The 15,913-nt window shown below is 50.5% G+C and overlaps 2 protein-coding genes across 11 annotated transcripts in view; one reads left to right on the top strand and one right to left on the bottom strand.

The window, feature by feature from the left end:
• Positions 1–1,241: 1,241 nt before the first annotated feature.
• Positions 1,242–2,256, bottom strand: HIGD2A (HIG1 hypoxia inducible domain family member 2A). Its single transcript, XM_037064415.1, has 2 exons — positions 2,026–2,256; positions 1,242–1,657 (listed from the first exon to the last, which is right to left on the bottom strand). The coding sequence occupies exons 1-2, from the start codon at positions 2,177–2,179 to the stop codon at positions 1,491–1,493; spliced, it is 321 nt and encodes a 106-aa protein (XP_036920310.1). The 5' UTR covers positions 2,180–2,256; the 3' UTR covers positions 1,242–1,490.
• Positions 2,257–12,767: 10,511 nt separating this feature from the next.
• TRRAP (transformation/transcription domain associated protein) overlaps positions 12,768–15,913 on the top strand; it is a 122,347-nt gene continuing 119,201 nt past the window's right edge. For 7 of the 10 annotated variants that reach the window (XM_037064413.1, XM_037064409.1, XM_037064410.1 and 4 more), the window contains exon 1: positions 14,067–14,150. The gene's annotated coding sequence lies outside the window, so the exon portion shown is untranslated. Of the gene's footprint in view, positions 12,897–14,066; positions 14,151–14,470; positions 14,601–15,913 lie in introns of those variants that run through there. The other 3 variants (XM_037064408.1, XM_037064407.1, XM_037064405.1) reach the window with 3 other exon arrangements.

The following is a 15,913-nucleotide window of genomic DNA, read 5'->3' as shown; positions in this document are numbered from 1 at the left end:
TAGTCTCATTTTAACTGGATTACCTTTGTAAAGACCCCATTTCCAAGTAGCGTCAAATCTTATGTACTAGGGTTGGGACCCAAATGTATCATTTTTTGAGGGATGATACAATAATGTCTACAGTTTTAAAAAAAGTGACTATTCCCCTTAGAAGTGCCATAGTCTTTACCAATCCATAACAATTTCTTGAATCTTTTTAAAAAATATTTTTACAAGATTTTATTTATTCCCAGAGAGAGGTAGGGAGGGAGAAAAAGAGAGAAACATCAATGTTTGGTTGCCTCTCACTCACCCCCTACTGGCTACCTGGCCTGCAACCCAGGCAGGTGCCCTGACTGGGAATCAAAACGAGGACCCTTTGGTTTGCAGTCTGGCGCTCAACCCACTGAGCCACACCAACCAGGGCCCATTTCTTGAATCTTGAGGCCAAAGGACTCCACAATGCACTTCTTTACACACATTACCTTTGCCTTAAGTTGAGAAACCACAGACAGGGCAAGCAATGTAGCTGACCCGGTTCATGCACTCCTGAAATGTAGACTGCGGCAGGGTGCTGGAGAAGTGGGTGTTTTCTTTACTCCCCCTTTCCCATGTTTCCCGCTTGCAGCCTGTGTTGGAATTAATGGAGTCACACATGAAAGGAACTAGGTCCTAGTTGGCACTTCCCAGCTGACTGCAGCCACAGACCAGGAACACCTGTTTGACAGTGCACACCAATGCAAAAGTGACAGGTGGTCTGTCCTGCAGTTTGCTCAGGTCCCCAGCCTCCTTTCCTCCTCAACTCCAAGACACCAGGCACACAAAGCACTGACAGGCTCTGGAACTGTGCTCCGTCCACTGCACCATACTGCTCTCTGAGCCCGTTTCCCGTTCTGTTAAGTGCAGCAAGAACCACAGCAGGGTGGTCTGGATTTGTGGGGTCTTAGGTGCTCTCAGGAGGTGTGAGGGGTGTGAGAAGCAGAAGCACAGGGGAGGGCCGAACCCCTGCCTCTGTCAGGATGACTGCAAGCCTGGTCTTAAGGCATGTCTCCTGCAAGCTTGGAAGTTATTGGAAAGATCCTCTTCCCTCTCCCAAATAGTATCACCCTAGGGAATCTCTGCTCTTTATGAGTGCCCTCACTGGCAGGGAGGTTTGGGAATCACCAGGTCATATAATTTCTTAGGTCCACTGCAGTCTTTTGTGCGTTTACACCTAAAACCAAAGGCCAGACACCTTGTGGGCGAGACTGGGAATGAACTGATAAAATTACAAGTGGATCAGAGTTTATTAAGTAGGGAGTGGAGAAGGTGAGGCAAAATAGAAGTATGCAACACCCAAGCAGAAGGGAACCTAAGATTCCTGGGCGGGGGTGGGGGTGATCTATTCAATTGGCCACTTCCTCCCCCATTGACACAGGGGCTTGTCAGGGAATAAGTCCGGTGGCAGGGCTGGTGGTTGCTCCTGGGCCTGGGAATGAACTCCGAGGAGCTTTCAAGGTGAGGCCGAGGGCTCAGGGTCGAGATTTAAGAGCAGATGCAGCCAAACCCAGCAAGATGGCTGCGATCGTGAAGCCCTGGGCGGCGATCCGGGTGCGCATCATGAGCTGGGAGCGATGGCTTTGACCCCGGTGGAAGCAGTAGAGGCCGTAGGCGAGGGCGGTCACCGTGCCCAGACAGCCTGAGGAGGGGTACAAAGCAAGTGCGGAGTGGTACGTTCATCCCCACAGTCCCCTCCCCGCTTTGGGCTTTCTTTTCAGGGGTCGAGATCTCAGTTCAGGAGCACGTGTCGTTGGGTTGCGTGCGTGTGGAGCGGGTGGTGGTGGGGGAAGAGGTAGGAGGTGTTGGTCCCTCAGGGTTCTGGGAGTTACACAGTCCGCCCCATCCCATTCCTGCTCCAATCAAATTCACCTCTGACCGTCCGGCCCCTTCGACACGAGTCTGGTCCGTTGTCATTCTGGACCCACCAGGCTCCTTGGTCCTTTCCTATTTCACTTCCTCCCGAAAGCACTGTCCTCTCCATCTACAGTTCCTTCAGTAACCGCTTACCTATGGGTACCATTGGATTCTCGCGAGTCTTGCGAAGGAACTTTTCCTTGAAGCTTTCCTGATTGCTGTAGACACTGGGGCTAAAGCCCTCAATGACTGGGGGCTGCGATGGTTCAAAGGGTACATCTGGAGTCACAGGGCCAGGAGTCGTCATGTCTAGGTCAACAGGCAGCGGGAGAAAATGGGTATCCTAAGCTCCGCCTCCTGCTGAAGTAATGAAACGGGGCGGGGAAAGAAACATGCTGAGCTTTGTACGCAGGCGCAGCAGCCCATTGCATTCTGGGAGTCGTAGTAATCAGCATTGTACCGGTACGGGATGGAGTACATTTCCCAAAATGCCCGCCAACCGTGCGCGCCCCGGGGGTTCGGTTTGCTTCGGGAGGTGTTGGAAGTGAAGGTGCTGAGTACTGAGTTGCCAATGCGGTGCTCGGCACGATTTCCAAGTCCAAGGGGAAGTCCCGGAGGCAGAAATTCGGTTACAGTGTTAACCGGAAGCGTCTTAGCCGGAATGCTCGATTGTAGGCAGCGCTACGGGTCGAGTGGTGAGGCAGCCGGGGCTCAGGAGTCAGGGGGTCTGGCCGGAACGGCTGGGGAGTTGACAGTTCCACGATCTCCCTCTTTTTGTCCGTAGCTCACATTCGACACGCCTGGTACCACGGCAAATCTGTGTGGCTGAACCTGGCCGAGGTGGGGTTGGTTGTGGTCTCCAACAAGGCGGTGCCCGTCCCTAAGAGAATCGTATTGACTGGTCAGGGTCTCGGGCTTTGCCCCGCCCCCTCCCCTCCTTATCCTGGTTTCAGGACTTCATCCTGGCTTCCAAGTTTCTCACGTCCTTCTTGGGTGTGCGACTTCACACAGCCAACTCGGCGAGCCTGCACTGACAGGTTGAGGGCCCTTATTTATTTATTTGTTTGTTTATTGATCAGTTAATTTATTTATTCGTTCATTTATTTTTAGAGAGCGTGGAAGGGAGCAAGAGAGGGAGAGAAACATTAATGTGTGGTTGCCCTGGTTGAGGGTCCCTATTAGACTTCTCATACTTCCTCCTCAATACAGATTGGACATTGGTTAAAGTTCGCTTATCCTTCGTCATTTTTTTCGCGAAATTAACCTGTTTGGGTCCCTTGGCATCTTAATGGTATTTTCCAGAATTTATCTTTTTCTACCCTTCCCTTTCCTAATAAAAGACTCCCCACAGTTTGGGGTCTTAACTTACTGTTCCTTACACCTCTCTCCAGTCATCTAACTGTCCCTGGTCTTAACTTTCATGGGGCTAGTTTCTCCAGAATAAGCCTTTTTTGGGACAACCCTTTCAAAAATAGCACCCTTTACCACCCAGTTAATTCTTCCCGGTTTTATTTGAATTCATAGCACTTGTAAATACTTGATGGTATACTAAGTATTTATTTACCTCTTAATATTCTGAGTCTCTTTTCCAGAACATAATCTCCTTGGGGATAAGGACTTCCCATTTTGTTCACTACTAAATCCCCAGTGGTGCTTAGGATGTGACTAGTGCTTAATAAATAGTCTTGTCTGGAAAGCTCAGTTATTTAGAGTGACATCCTCATACGCTGTGGTTGCAGGTTTGATCCTGGGTCAGGACATGTACAAGAATCAACCAATGAATGCATAAATAAGTGGAACAACGAATCAGTGTTTTTTTTCTCTCCCTCTCTCTAAAATCAATTAAGTAAATAAATGGTTAACCTACTGTGTGGGTTTGGTGATTGAACTTGTCCCATTGCCTTGAGGCGAGTTTCTTTTTATTCTTTCATGCCAGAGGGAAATGGCAATACTGTTTCTAGAACAAATGTGAAGCTGTAGCCAAGCTCTATCGGGTTGCTCCTCCTTATAGAGAAGATTTGCGCAGTCTCTCCCTCATTGTAAATTATAAAGCACTTTCAGGTGCATTGTTTCATTTGCAGTGAGGCAGGCAAGGGGTATTATGCCAGTTTCATTAATAGGCACAGAAAGAATTGCTTGCTTGGATCTCTTGAGAACTGTGAAGCCTCCAGGGCGTTGGTTCTCTGTCATCAATTCCTACTTGACCTTGTATGTGGATTGTTGCATTCGACAACTGCGAGAACAAATGTCGGAGACTTTCGGGGTTCCAAAGATGTTACTTTATTGGCCAAGTTTAACCTGCACAGGGGCGAACTCTCCAAAGTGTCTGGAGACACGGTGCCCGCAAGGGCTGCAAATGAGAGTCGCGCCAAATGCTTACAGGCTTAGGGTTTTATGGAGGCGCGCAAGCAAGCTGGATACAGAAGCAGATGTGGCGGTTAGCGGTTGGCTCAGGGGCACAATAGGGTTACTGATTATTGGTGAGTTAACTCGTGCACTGGCTCGTGCTCCTTTACTTGATTGGTCAGTTGAGCTTGTGCACAGGGGTAAAATTTCCCTCCCTAGTAACTGTCCAGATGGCTATCTGCCTGACTAACCTTGTTGCTCTTACACCACATCCTGGAACACACCCTGTTCTTCGGGTGTGTCCTGGAGCCTCTTTGCCTTAGTTAGTAAAACACCTTTTGCTTCCTTACAGCTATGTTCTGGCTAGTTCCCCTTTGCCCTCAACACGGATCCTTAGGGGTCATGCAGTTGTGTAGTGAAAGTCAGGAGCCTCTACAATTTTCCTGCATCCAGGATCTTTGTCTACCAATCTCTGCTGTCTGCAGGTGAAGGCCAGGGAGGTGGATGCAGAGAATAGGCCTTGGGAACTCATGCGGAAACCCCGTGTGCTAAATGGCTGGTGCTGGCCACATTCCTGTAGGTCTCCATCCTGTACAGTCAGAGCTGGAATGGGTCCTCAGGTGTTTTCCTTTTATGGGGAGAGACGCAAAGTTCAGAGGAAAGAGGTGAGCTGGTTCAGGACTCACAGTCCAGGAACTGTGTCCCCAGGTGGGACATTTTCACTGTACTGACCAAACTCAAGTGTGAAGGGAGGTCAGAGATGTCCAGGTACCCTAAATGGTAATGGGATAAAATACAATAAATGTTAAATAAATTTAAAAAACACAAATAAACTTTCTGGTGTCCACCCCTCCTGCCCCCTGCAAAATGTTCAGGTCCCTAAAAGGATAGAAAAATAAACCGTTAAGTCTTAGGCATGCATTTCAGCTTCTGAAGTATTTGAGGATGAACAGAGTTTGAGAGAGTCCACCATTTCATTTAATTTTCCCAATGACAAATCAGTTTCATGTCTATTAAGGCCTTAGAGACTGAACATTGAAACAGAAGGGAGTAAGTTTGGCATGAAAGCAGGAGTGCCGTGGAACTCTCCATACATCCTTTCTTTCATCTGTCTGGGATTTTTAGCTGTCCTCCTGAACATGAAAGGGTTTGCATGGCCACACATCCAATGTAGAATCCCTTGACTGTCTGTCTTTAGTGTATCTCAGTGATTCTCTTAGGAATCTCATATACAGCCCTGGCTGGTGTAGCTCAGTGGACTGAGAACGGGACTGCGAACCAGAAGATCATGGTTTGATTCCCGGTCAGGGCACATGCCTGGGTTGCAGGCCAGTTCCCAGCAGGGGACGCACAGGAGGCAACCATACATCTCCCTCTCTCCTTCCCTTCCCCTCTAAAGATGAATAAAATCTTTAAAAAAAAAAGAATCTCATATACAGCCCTGGCTGGTGTAGTTCAGTGGATTGAGCGTGGCCTGTGAACCAAAGGGTTGCCAGTTTGATTCCCAGTCAGGGCACATGCCTGGGTTGTGGATCAGGTCACCAGAAGGGGGCACTCAAGAGGCAACCACACATGGGTGCTTCTCTTCCTCTCTCCTTTCCTTCCCCTCTCTCTAAAATAAATACCTAAAATCTTTAATATATATATATATAAATTTTTTATTTTAGAGAGAGGAAGGGGAGGGAGAGAAACATCAATTTGTTATTCCTCTTGATGGAATTTTTTAGAGAGAGAGGGAGGGAAGGAGAAAGAGGGAGAGAGACATTCGTCATTTACCTCTCACACACCCCTAGCTGGGGACCTGGCCCGCACCCCAGATCTGTGCTCTAACTGGGAATCAAACCTGCAGCCTTTTGTTTCCCCGGCAGGTGCACAATCCACTAAGCCACACCAGCTAGGGTGGGGCTCGTGAGGTTCTCATTGGTACCTCTTTGCAGAGGAACTAGAGGCTGTGACTGGCTGACTTCATTCCCTCTCATCCTTATGGTTGGATCCACGCCATCAGCACAGGCTGGTTTGGTTGGTTTTGTTACTGAACACAAGGTGCAGCCCTTCTGTGCACCCCCTCTACCAGGGGTGTCCAACCAGTGACGTGGCCCAGGATGGCCACGAATGCCGCCCAACACAAAATCGTAAATTTACTTGAAAGTTTCTTTCGCTCACCAGTTTTTGTATGTTTAATGTGTGGCCCAGAGACACCAAAAGGTTGGACACCCCTGCTAGGCTAAAGTCCAGAGGCAAAGGTTTGGTGATAAAGGAAAGGAGTCTTTATTCAGAACCTTCACAGATTTGGATAACACCTTTCACTTAAGCCTGTCAATTAAGACTAAACTCTAACACCTGACTTCTAACATTCCCCTATTGGTTTTAAGATTTTTAAACAAATAATTTAAACTAATTAGAACGCTCTTCTTTATTCTTTTTGCTCTGGGATAATTTATTTATTTATTTTTAAAGATCTTATTTATTTTATTTTTAGAGAGAGGGAAAGGGAGGGAGAAAGACAAGGAGAGACCCATCAGATGGTTGCCTCTCACAGGCCCCGTGAGGAGCCTGGGGAGCAACCCAGGCATGTGCCCTGACTGGAATCAAACCAGCAACTTTTGGTTCACAGGCTGGTGCTCAATCCACTGAGACACACCAGCCAGGGCCCCGCTGTTAGATTTAAATATCTTATTTCTATAGGGTTAGTTCACAAACTAAAACAACATGAGATACAAAACCTACCCAATTTTGGAGAATGGCAGAATCTGGCTCAGAGCCTGGCCTCTCTAGAACACCCAAAGAAGAGTAACGCTGCCACCCTCTGCCGGGCTGCCCTTATCCTACACGGTGCCAGGAGTTTCTTTCCATTCAAAATACTATCTCCTGGGAAAGGAAAGCAACTGCAGCAGGATCACCCAGCCATCACTGAGAAAGAAGAGAGAGAGCCAGCAAGCTCGCCAGCCAAGGATCCCTAGAGCCTTTCTTTTCTTTCAAACCTTTTTGCTCATAATTGCATGTGCCGTAGAGGCATTCTACTCAGCCATTCCTGTCCTAGACTGTTTACCATGCCTGGGCAAACTCCGCCTATGGCCCCACCCTGCTCCTCCCCCCTGTTCTGATCAGATTGCTCTGATTCCAACCAAAAGCAAAGATGGATCAGTCCCAAGGCTGTGGCCTCACAGACATGACAGTCATCCTAGGCTGACAATACTTCTGCCTTCAGACATGCTGGGAATGTGGCTGATTCTGTCTCCATGACTGTTCCACCCATGAGCATTAGCACACAGAAGGCTTTGAAAGGTAGGTTTTGAAGATCTTTATTATTTTTATTTTTTCAAGTTAATCATTTTTATTTTTCAGTCACATTCGACACATATCACAACTTACTAAGTGATGATCCCAATAAATCTGCCGCCTGTCCAACAGCATCTATTGTCATCAGATCCGATTGGCTTTTCCCCTGTGCTGCACTTTATGTCTTCAGGACTTCAGGACAATTATGTCGTGACCACCTGGTGCTTCTTAATCCCTTCACCCTTTTCTCTCATCCCCCTGAATCCTGCTACCATCTGGCAAACGTCAAGATACTCTCTATGAGTCTGTTTTTGTTCTGACTGGAGGTTTACTTTTTAAAGATTCATTTGTTGATAATGTATTTATTGCCATTTTATTGTCTTTATTTTTGATTCTTCTTAAAGAAGACCCTTTAACATTTATATCATACTAGTTTGGTGGTGATGAACTCCTTTAGCTTTTTCTTGTCTGGGAAGCTCTTTATTTGTCCTTTGATTCTGAACAATAGCTTTTCTGGGTAGAGTAATTTTGGTTGTAGGTCTCTCCTTTTCATCATTTTGAATATTTCTTGCCAGTTCCATCAATCCTGCAGTTTGTGTTGAGAATCCAGCCGACAGTCTTATGGGAACTTCCTGGTAGGTAACTGACTGCTTTTCTCTGTTGCTTTTAAGATTCTGTGTTTGTCTTTAACTTTTTGCATTTCATCTATGATGTATCTTAGAATGGGCCTCTTTGGGTTCATCTTGTCTGGCACTGTCCGTGCTTCCTGGACTTATCTGTCTCTTTCCTTCACCAGGTTAGGGATGTCTTCTGCCATTACTTTTTCAAATAGGTTTCCAGTTTCTTGCTCTCTCTCTCTTATCCCTGAAGTGTGGCCACGATGCGAGAGTTGGAGTGCTCAAAGTTGTCCCAGAGGGTTCCTACACTGTCTTCGTTGTTTTTGTTTTTCCATTTTTGCTGTTTTGATTGGCTATTTTTTGCTTCCTTATATTTCAAATTGCTGTTTTGACTGTCCGCTTCGTCTACTCTATTGCCGATTCCCTATAAATTAGTTTTTTTTAAAGATTTTATTTATTTATCTTTAGGGGGGAAGGGAAGGAGAGAAGGAGAAAAATATCAATGTGTGGTCCCCTCTCATGAGTTCCCTGCTGGGAACTGGCCTGCATCCCAGGCATGTGCCTTGACTGGGAATTGAACTGTGATCCTCTGGTTCGCAGGCCCACGCTCAATCCACTGAGCTATGCCAGCCAGGGCTAAATTAGTTTTTATTTTAGTTTGTGCATCTTCATCTTTCACTTGGTCTCTTTTCTGCTGCTGAGGTGCTCGCTGAGTTCACTGAGCCCCCTTATGAACAGTTTTGAACTCTGTGTCTAATAGAGCGCTCCTCTCCTTAGTGTTTAGTTCTGTTTCTGGAGTTTTGTTCTGTTTTTTTCATTTGGGAGCTATCTCTTTGTTTCCTCAGTTGGGCAAGCTCTGTGTCTTTTCTCCTATGTGTTAGGTAGACCAGCTATGGAGTAGAGGTTCTGTAGGGCCCAGTGGCACAGCTACCCCCATCACCAAGGCAGGGTACTCCGGTGTGCCGAACCCCTGCAAAACAACGTGGGCTGTGTATGCCCGGCTCTCATAGTTGAGCCTTGATTGCTGTTGGTATGTCAGTAGGAGCAATTTACCCCAATGTTGATCAACTGCAAGGACTGGCTGCCACCACCACCCTCTGACCACGGTGGAGGATCAGCTATGCAGGGGGATGCCACAGAGCAGGGGACATTTGATCCCAAATGACAAGAAACAACAGGCTGTGAGCAGTCGGTCTGGGGGAACAGTGTTCCCACAAGAGGTGACAAGTGCAGAGGCCCTGAGGCAGGACCAGCCTAGGCTTTGCCTGATGCCAAGGCAGCTCCTGGGAGCTGAGGTCAGAGGGCACAGGGCTGGGGAGGACACCTCTGGATAAAGTGGCCCAGAGTAGGCGGGGCAAAGCAGCCTTGCTCAGCAGGGGCAGAGCATCGCTGATGCAGGGCAATGGCAGGCGGCCCTGAGGCTCTGAGACCCGTGTCCCATCTCTACCCGCAGGGCCTCAGAGGAGGCTTTCGTGAAGGAATCCAAGGAGGACAGCCCAGGCACGGAGTGGGAGAAGGTGGCCCAGCTGTGTGACTTCAACCCCAAGAGCAGCAAGCAGTGCAAAGACGTGTCCCGCCTGCGCTCCGTGCTCATGTCCCTGAAGCAGACGCCACTGTCCCGCTAGGGGCCTGCCACCAGCATGGCCACAGAGCTTGGGCAGGCCCTGGGCAGAGGAGGAGCAGCTGCTTCTGGCAGAGGGGAGGGAAGCCTCCAGCAGCTGCTGCACAGCCCACTCCCTCTCCCCATGGCCCAGGGCCGGGCAGGGAACACACTGGCCCTCTCACCCTCATTCCTTCCTGGCCCTGTGGCCCAGCCCCTCACACCGCCTCTCAGTGCACAGAGTTGTGACTGTCCCTCCCGATGTATTTTTTTCTCGGCTTAAAGGGTGTGTTGTTAACTCTTTTTACACTTATTTATTACCATTCTCATTTCTCTGGAAGCCACAAATGGTGTCAGGGCTCAGTTTGTGCTTAGAACTTCCTGAACCCCATGGCCTTGAGAGAAGATGAGGCTCTTAGCTTGGAAGCCGGGAGCTCCCAGCTGGAAGGGGTCCCCCTGGGCTGCCTGAGTCTGCTGCCTCCACCCACAGCAGGAAGGAACCCGTCAGTCTCACGGAATGCTGTTGCCACTTTGACCTCTTCTGGTCCTTAAACCGGCCTGTGAGATGGGGCTCCTGGTGTTCCCATCATGCAGTGCAGGCATAAGGCTCCCAGAGCGTCAGGGGCTTGAAGTGGGGGAGCAGAAGCCAGAGCAGGGGCTCCCCATGGAGGCTCTTCTCAGCCTGGCAGAGAGGCCGGTGAAGGGGGCCTCTGCCAGCTCCCCTTCTGTGGGACTGGCTGGGGCTCTGCCTGTGGAGGGCCCAGGGCTCCCCTTCCTTCAGCTGTGCCCCCTGTGGATTTGGGATAAAAAGCCTTGACTACACCTTCTTGCCCTGCAGCAGAAGCTATAGATGTGGCTTCTTTCAAAATACTGTGACCTGCACAGTAACTAAAAACACTAGAGTTACTGCCAGCTGAATTAGTTCCACAGAACTGCTGTGACAGCATGTGACACGTGTGTCTTAGAGCCACAGAGTGCCCTCCTCTCGTGGAGGGGGATGTCCTTCTGAAGGCCCCAGGGGACGGTGGTTTTGGCTTCCATCATCTCCCCACTCACTGCTCTGGCGGTCCTTGGCCTGTAGATGCATCACTACAATCCTGAGTTCACCTTCGCACGGCCTGTCCTCTATGTGCGTCTGTCTTTGTCCCGATTTCCCCTTTTTTATAAGGAAAACTCGTCATAGTGGGTTGGGGCCCACCTTAGTCTCATTTTAACTGGATTACCTCTCTAAAGACCCTGTTTCCAAATAAGGTCAAATCTGAGTTTTATGATTAAACATAGCTTTTTTAGGGTACACAGTAATGGTAACAGTTAAGAAATACTACTGAGGAATATAAAGTACAGCATAGGGAATATAGTCAATAATATTGTAATAAGTGTGTATAGTGTCATATGGGTACTAACTGGGGTATTTGTAAGGTATATAAGTGTGTAATCAGTATGTTCTACACCTGAAACATGAAATTGTATGTCAACTAATTAATAAATAATTGTTTAAAAATAATTTTAATTACTTTTACAATTTTTTTTTAATTTTTAGAGAGAGGGGACAGTAGGGAGAAGAAGGGAGAGAAACATCAATGTGGGAGAGAAACAGATTTGTTGCTTCTTGCAGGCCCCCTAACCGGGGACCTGGCCCACAACCGGGCATGTCCCAGACTGGGAATCTTACCAGTGACCTTTTGGTTTGGAGGCAGGCACCTTGTTTTGGCCTGGCTGGGTAGTTCAGTTAGTTAGAGCTTTGTCCTGATACAGCAAGGTTGTTGCTTCAAAATCTGGTCAATGCACATACAAGAAGTAACCAGTGAATGCGTAAGTAAGTGGAACCACAACGTGATGTTTTTCTCGCTCCCTTCCCCTCTAAATCCATTGAAAACATTTAGAAAATTGTAACCATCCTCTTTAGTTGTGCTATAGTCCTTATCAATCTATGTCCTTGAGTCTTGAGGCAAGGGACACCACAATGCCTGCTCTACTCACATTACCATTGCCTTAAGCTGAGAGAACACAGACGGGACAAGCAATGTAGCTGACCCAGGTCATGCACTTCTCAAATGTAGACTGTGGCAGGGTGCTGAAGAAGTGGGTGTCTTCTTTGCTCTTCCTTTCCCATCCTGCCTGCTTGCAGCCTGTGTTGGAATTAATGGAGTCACACATGAAAGGAACTAGGTCCTAGTTGGCACTTCCCAGCTGACTGCAGCCACAGACCAGGAACACCTGTTTGACAGTGCACACCAATGCAAAAGTGACAGGTGGTCTGTCTTGCAGTTTGCTCAGGTCCCCAGCCTCCTTTCCTCCTCAACTCCAAGACACCAGGCACACAAAGCACTGACAGGCTCTGGAACTGTGCTCCGTCCACTGCACCATACTGCTCTCTGAGCCCGTTTCCCGTTCTGTTAAGTGCAGCAAGAACCACAGCAGGGTGGTCTGGATTTGTGGGGTCTTAGGTGCTCTCAGGAGGTGTGAGGGGTGTGAGAAGCAGAAGCACAGGGGAGGGCCGAACCCCTGCCTCTGTCAGGATGACTGCAAGCCTGGTCTTAAGGCATGTCTCCTGCAAGCTTGGAAGTTATTGGAAAGATCCTCTTCCCTCTCCCAAATAGTATCACCCTAGGGAATCTCTGCTTTTTATGAGTGCCCTCGCTGGCAGGGAGGTTTGGGAATCATCAGGTTATATCATTTCTTAGGGCCACTGCAGTCTTTTGTGCGTTCACACCTAAAACCAAAGGCCAGACACCTTGTGGGCGAGACTGGGAATGAACTGATAAAATTACAAGTGGATCAGAGTTTATTAAGTAGGGAGTGGAGAAGGTGAGGCAAAATAGAAATATGCCACACCCAAATGGAAGGGATTTGTCAGGGCTGGTGGGTGCTCCTGGGCCTGGACACGAACTATGCGGAGCTTTCTTTCCTTTTTAAAAAAGGAAAGGGAAGGAGAGAGGAAGAGAAATATCAATGTATGGTTGCCTCTCATGGGTTCCCTGCTGGGAATTGGCCTGCAACCCAGGCATGTGCCCTGACTGGGAGTCCAACCGCAATCCTTTGGTTCACAGGCCCACACTCAACCCACTGAGCTACACCAGCTAGGGCTTATGCAGAGCTTTCAAGGCCAGGCAACAGACGCAGCCAAACCCAGCAAGATGGCTGCGACTGTGAAGCCCTGGGCGGCGATCTGGGTGCGCTTCGTGAGCTGGGGTCGCCGCCTCTGTCCCTGGTGGAAGCAACAGAAGTCGTAGGTGAGGGCGGCCGCCGTTTCCAGTCGGCCTGTGGAAGGGACAAGGTGGGTGGCGTGAACGACCGCTGAGATTCCTTGGAGCTTTGGTCCTTCCTTCCCCAGGTTCAGTATCTCAGAACAGTCGGGTCGATCTAGGGGGTCGGCCCAGGTGGGAGGGGTTAGTCGATGCCGGATGTCTGGTGCCAAAAGTCTGGTAGTACCGCATCTCAGCCCAGTGTACCTGGTCCAATCACGTTCACCCCTCACGCCAGTCTCCGCCTCTGACATTTTTCTGGTCCATTTCTCTTTCCCGCCCTCCTTGGCGTCACAGGTCCTTCCCTATTTCATTCCTCTCGCCATCAACGTTCTTGTGGTTTACAGTTCCTACAGCATTCACTTGCCTATTGATATTTTTGGGTTTTCGCGTGTCTTGTGTTGGATCCTTTCCTGAAAGGTTCCTGTTCTTCTAGAGCGCTCTTTCAGCGTGTTCGGTGGAGTCCATGCCTTGACATCTGGGCACCAGGGCGTTCTGCCCCACTGGCGGGGGTCTCACTATCTTGGCTTAGGTCCAGGCATCTTGCCCGAGGGGGCAGCCTTGGGGTGATTCAGTTGCAAAACAAATGACCCAGCCGGCCGCCTTCAGGCAGAACACCAGGGTTTTCCCTTGCTTACATGCTATTGGCCTGTCTCCTGCCTTCCACTCTCCAAAGACCTTCCTTTCCCCCACCCCTTCTCGGGCTAAGAGGAGCCTGAGAAAGCAGTGTGTGTGTGGCGGGGGAGGGGGGAGAAAACCGCGCCTTGCCTGCAATGTTCGGTTCATGGGTGGCCTCTTCCCGAACCAGACCCCCGCTATCGGGTGCCCACGCGGGAAGCAGTCGCCGAGCGTCACTCCCGCACCCTCGCGGAGTCTGGCTCCGGCAAGCAGATTTAGGGCAGAAGCCCAAGGAAATAGATGTGGTAGGTAACTCCCTGCAGCTCCATCCCTGCCCGCGACTCCGCCCACGCAGACAAGGCTTAAAGGGCCGCGAGGGCCCGCAGGTGCCGCACAGCCCCTCCCGCTCCTAGCCCAGGCCGCACCCATTTAGGGGCGGTGCGCCCGGGCCTATTTCTCCCGCGGCTGCCCGGCTTTAAGTGGGGGCGGGACTGCATGTGGCGGTTCTGCGGGGGCCTGTGTTTCGTCGGTGGTCGCGGGTCGGGGCTGCTGAGGCCCTGCACCGAATTCGGGGTATGTGCGGGAGTGGAGCGGAACGGTCCCGGGAAGCGCGTGCGGCGGCTCCAACGGATGGGACGCGGTCCAGGCGTGGGGAGATCTGTGGGGCGTGGCGGGTCCGTGGGGTGGCAGAGGGAGTTCGACCTGTGCCGGGGACCCTCAGTCTCTCGCGGGGACCAGCCTTAGCCGCAACCTACGCTGTTGTCCATTGCAGCAGGAGTCGCGGGAGGCGGGGGATGAGCGGAGCGGATCTTGGTCCTCGGCGCTTTCCGTAGCACGGCCTGGGAGGCGGGCGCTCGGGGTCTGGGGACGGTGACAAAAGGAGGGAAGCGGAGGGCCGTTGGAGCCCGGGAAGGTGGAGCGTGGGGTTTGGGCGCCGTTGCCCCGAGGTGCTCCCGCTCAGCCGGGCCCCTCCAGGCCTGTGCGCAGGTACCTGGCCCACCTGGCCCAGTGTGCAGAGCGAAGGCAGCGGCGAGGACAGCGCCCCCTCTGGCCCGGCGGCGGCGCCGCCTCGCTGTCCGGCTGCGGCGGCGGCGGGCGGTGGGGCCATTTGCCCGAGTGCCTGGTGCCGCACAGGCTCAGGCCTCTTCACCTGGGTCCGGACGCAGGGGCTCCATTGAAGCCAGGCCTGCACCCTGGGCCTCCCGAGTCTTCGAGCTACTCCCCAACAGATAGGCGGGATGGGACGTTTTCGCACCTGAGGCACCCCCACCCCTTCCGGGCTGGAAAGCGGAGTCAGGTCCCTGGGGACCCTGGGAAAGGGAAGAGTTGATGAGTCCGGTTGTAACGGGGGTCCGAGCCGTTAAGAAGTTTGAGGGCGACCAGAAATTTGCTAGGCAGGGAGAGGCCATGTCCCAGAGTCTTGTGTGTCCGGAATGAAGATGGGGGTGTGGAACCTTCTCCGTTTAAAGGAGGGAGTGTGACCTGAAACAGGAAGCTGTAGTCTGGTCATCATCCAGCGGAGTGGACAGAATCCCTTCCTTTGGCCTCTTTTGGGTGTTTTCCTGCCTTGAGCCAGAGGAGTGGGACTTGTGGTGGGCTGTGTATGCTACGGTGGTGCAGCTGTGGGTGTCCTTTCTTCATCGGAGCAGCGCTTTTGGGGCTCTGGGAGAGTGACCAGAAAGGGCTTTGTGGAGTCAGGGTGTGGGGGCAGAAGTGTGAGCCCCAGTATCCGGTAAAGCAAAACTTTACAAAGGTCTCCAGAAGAGTTACTGGTGTGTCTGTTGAAGAAAGAAAATCAAGTCAGGAAACTGCCTGTTAAGGCGACTGGAGTAAGGTAGATAAAAAGGAGGGTGGGTAAGCAATTGCCCCAGCTTCTGCAGACCCTTGTGAGGGCTTTTAAAATAGCGTCTAAGTTTCCCTCTTTTCCAGTCTGAAGTGGTGTTTCTCAGAGTGTGGTCAACAGCCTGTTTGTGACTCACTGACATGCTATTTTAGATTATTTATTCATTTAGTCAATGTGCATTTTTTGAATGCCTACCGTATTCCAGCTGCAAACTATTTGCAGCTTCCGGGGCTGCTCACTGAACCACTGTCTCTGGGTTAGGCTTGGAAATCCATCTCGGGCTCCTGGTGATTTCATGCACATTGAAGTTGGAGAACAAGTGACCTAGGGCAGAATTGGCCAGGCCCCAGCCAGCCAGCCAGATGCATCCTGGTGCCTGTTTTTATACAGCCCGTGAACTAAGAATGGTTTCTACATGTTTTAAGTGGTTGGGAAAAAGTCAAAAGAAAAGTAATGTTTCATGACATGTGAGAATTATATGAAGTTGAAATTT

This window comes from Sturnira hondurensis, unplaced genomic scaffold (genome assembly GCF_014824575.4).
Source record: "Sturnira hondurensis isolate 20B ecotype Veracruz unplaced genomic scaffold, ASM1482457v3 Scaffold0015262, whole genome shotgun sequence".
NCBI classification, from domain to species: Eukaryota; Metazoa; Chordata; class Mammalia; order Chiroptera; family Phyllostomidae; genus Sturnira; species Sturnira hondurensis.
This window is presented reverse-complemented; position numbering and strand designations above follow the sequence as displayed.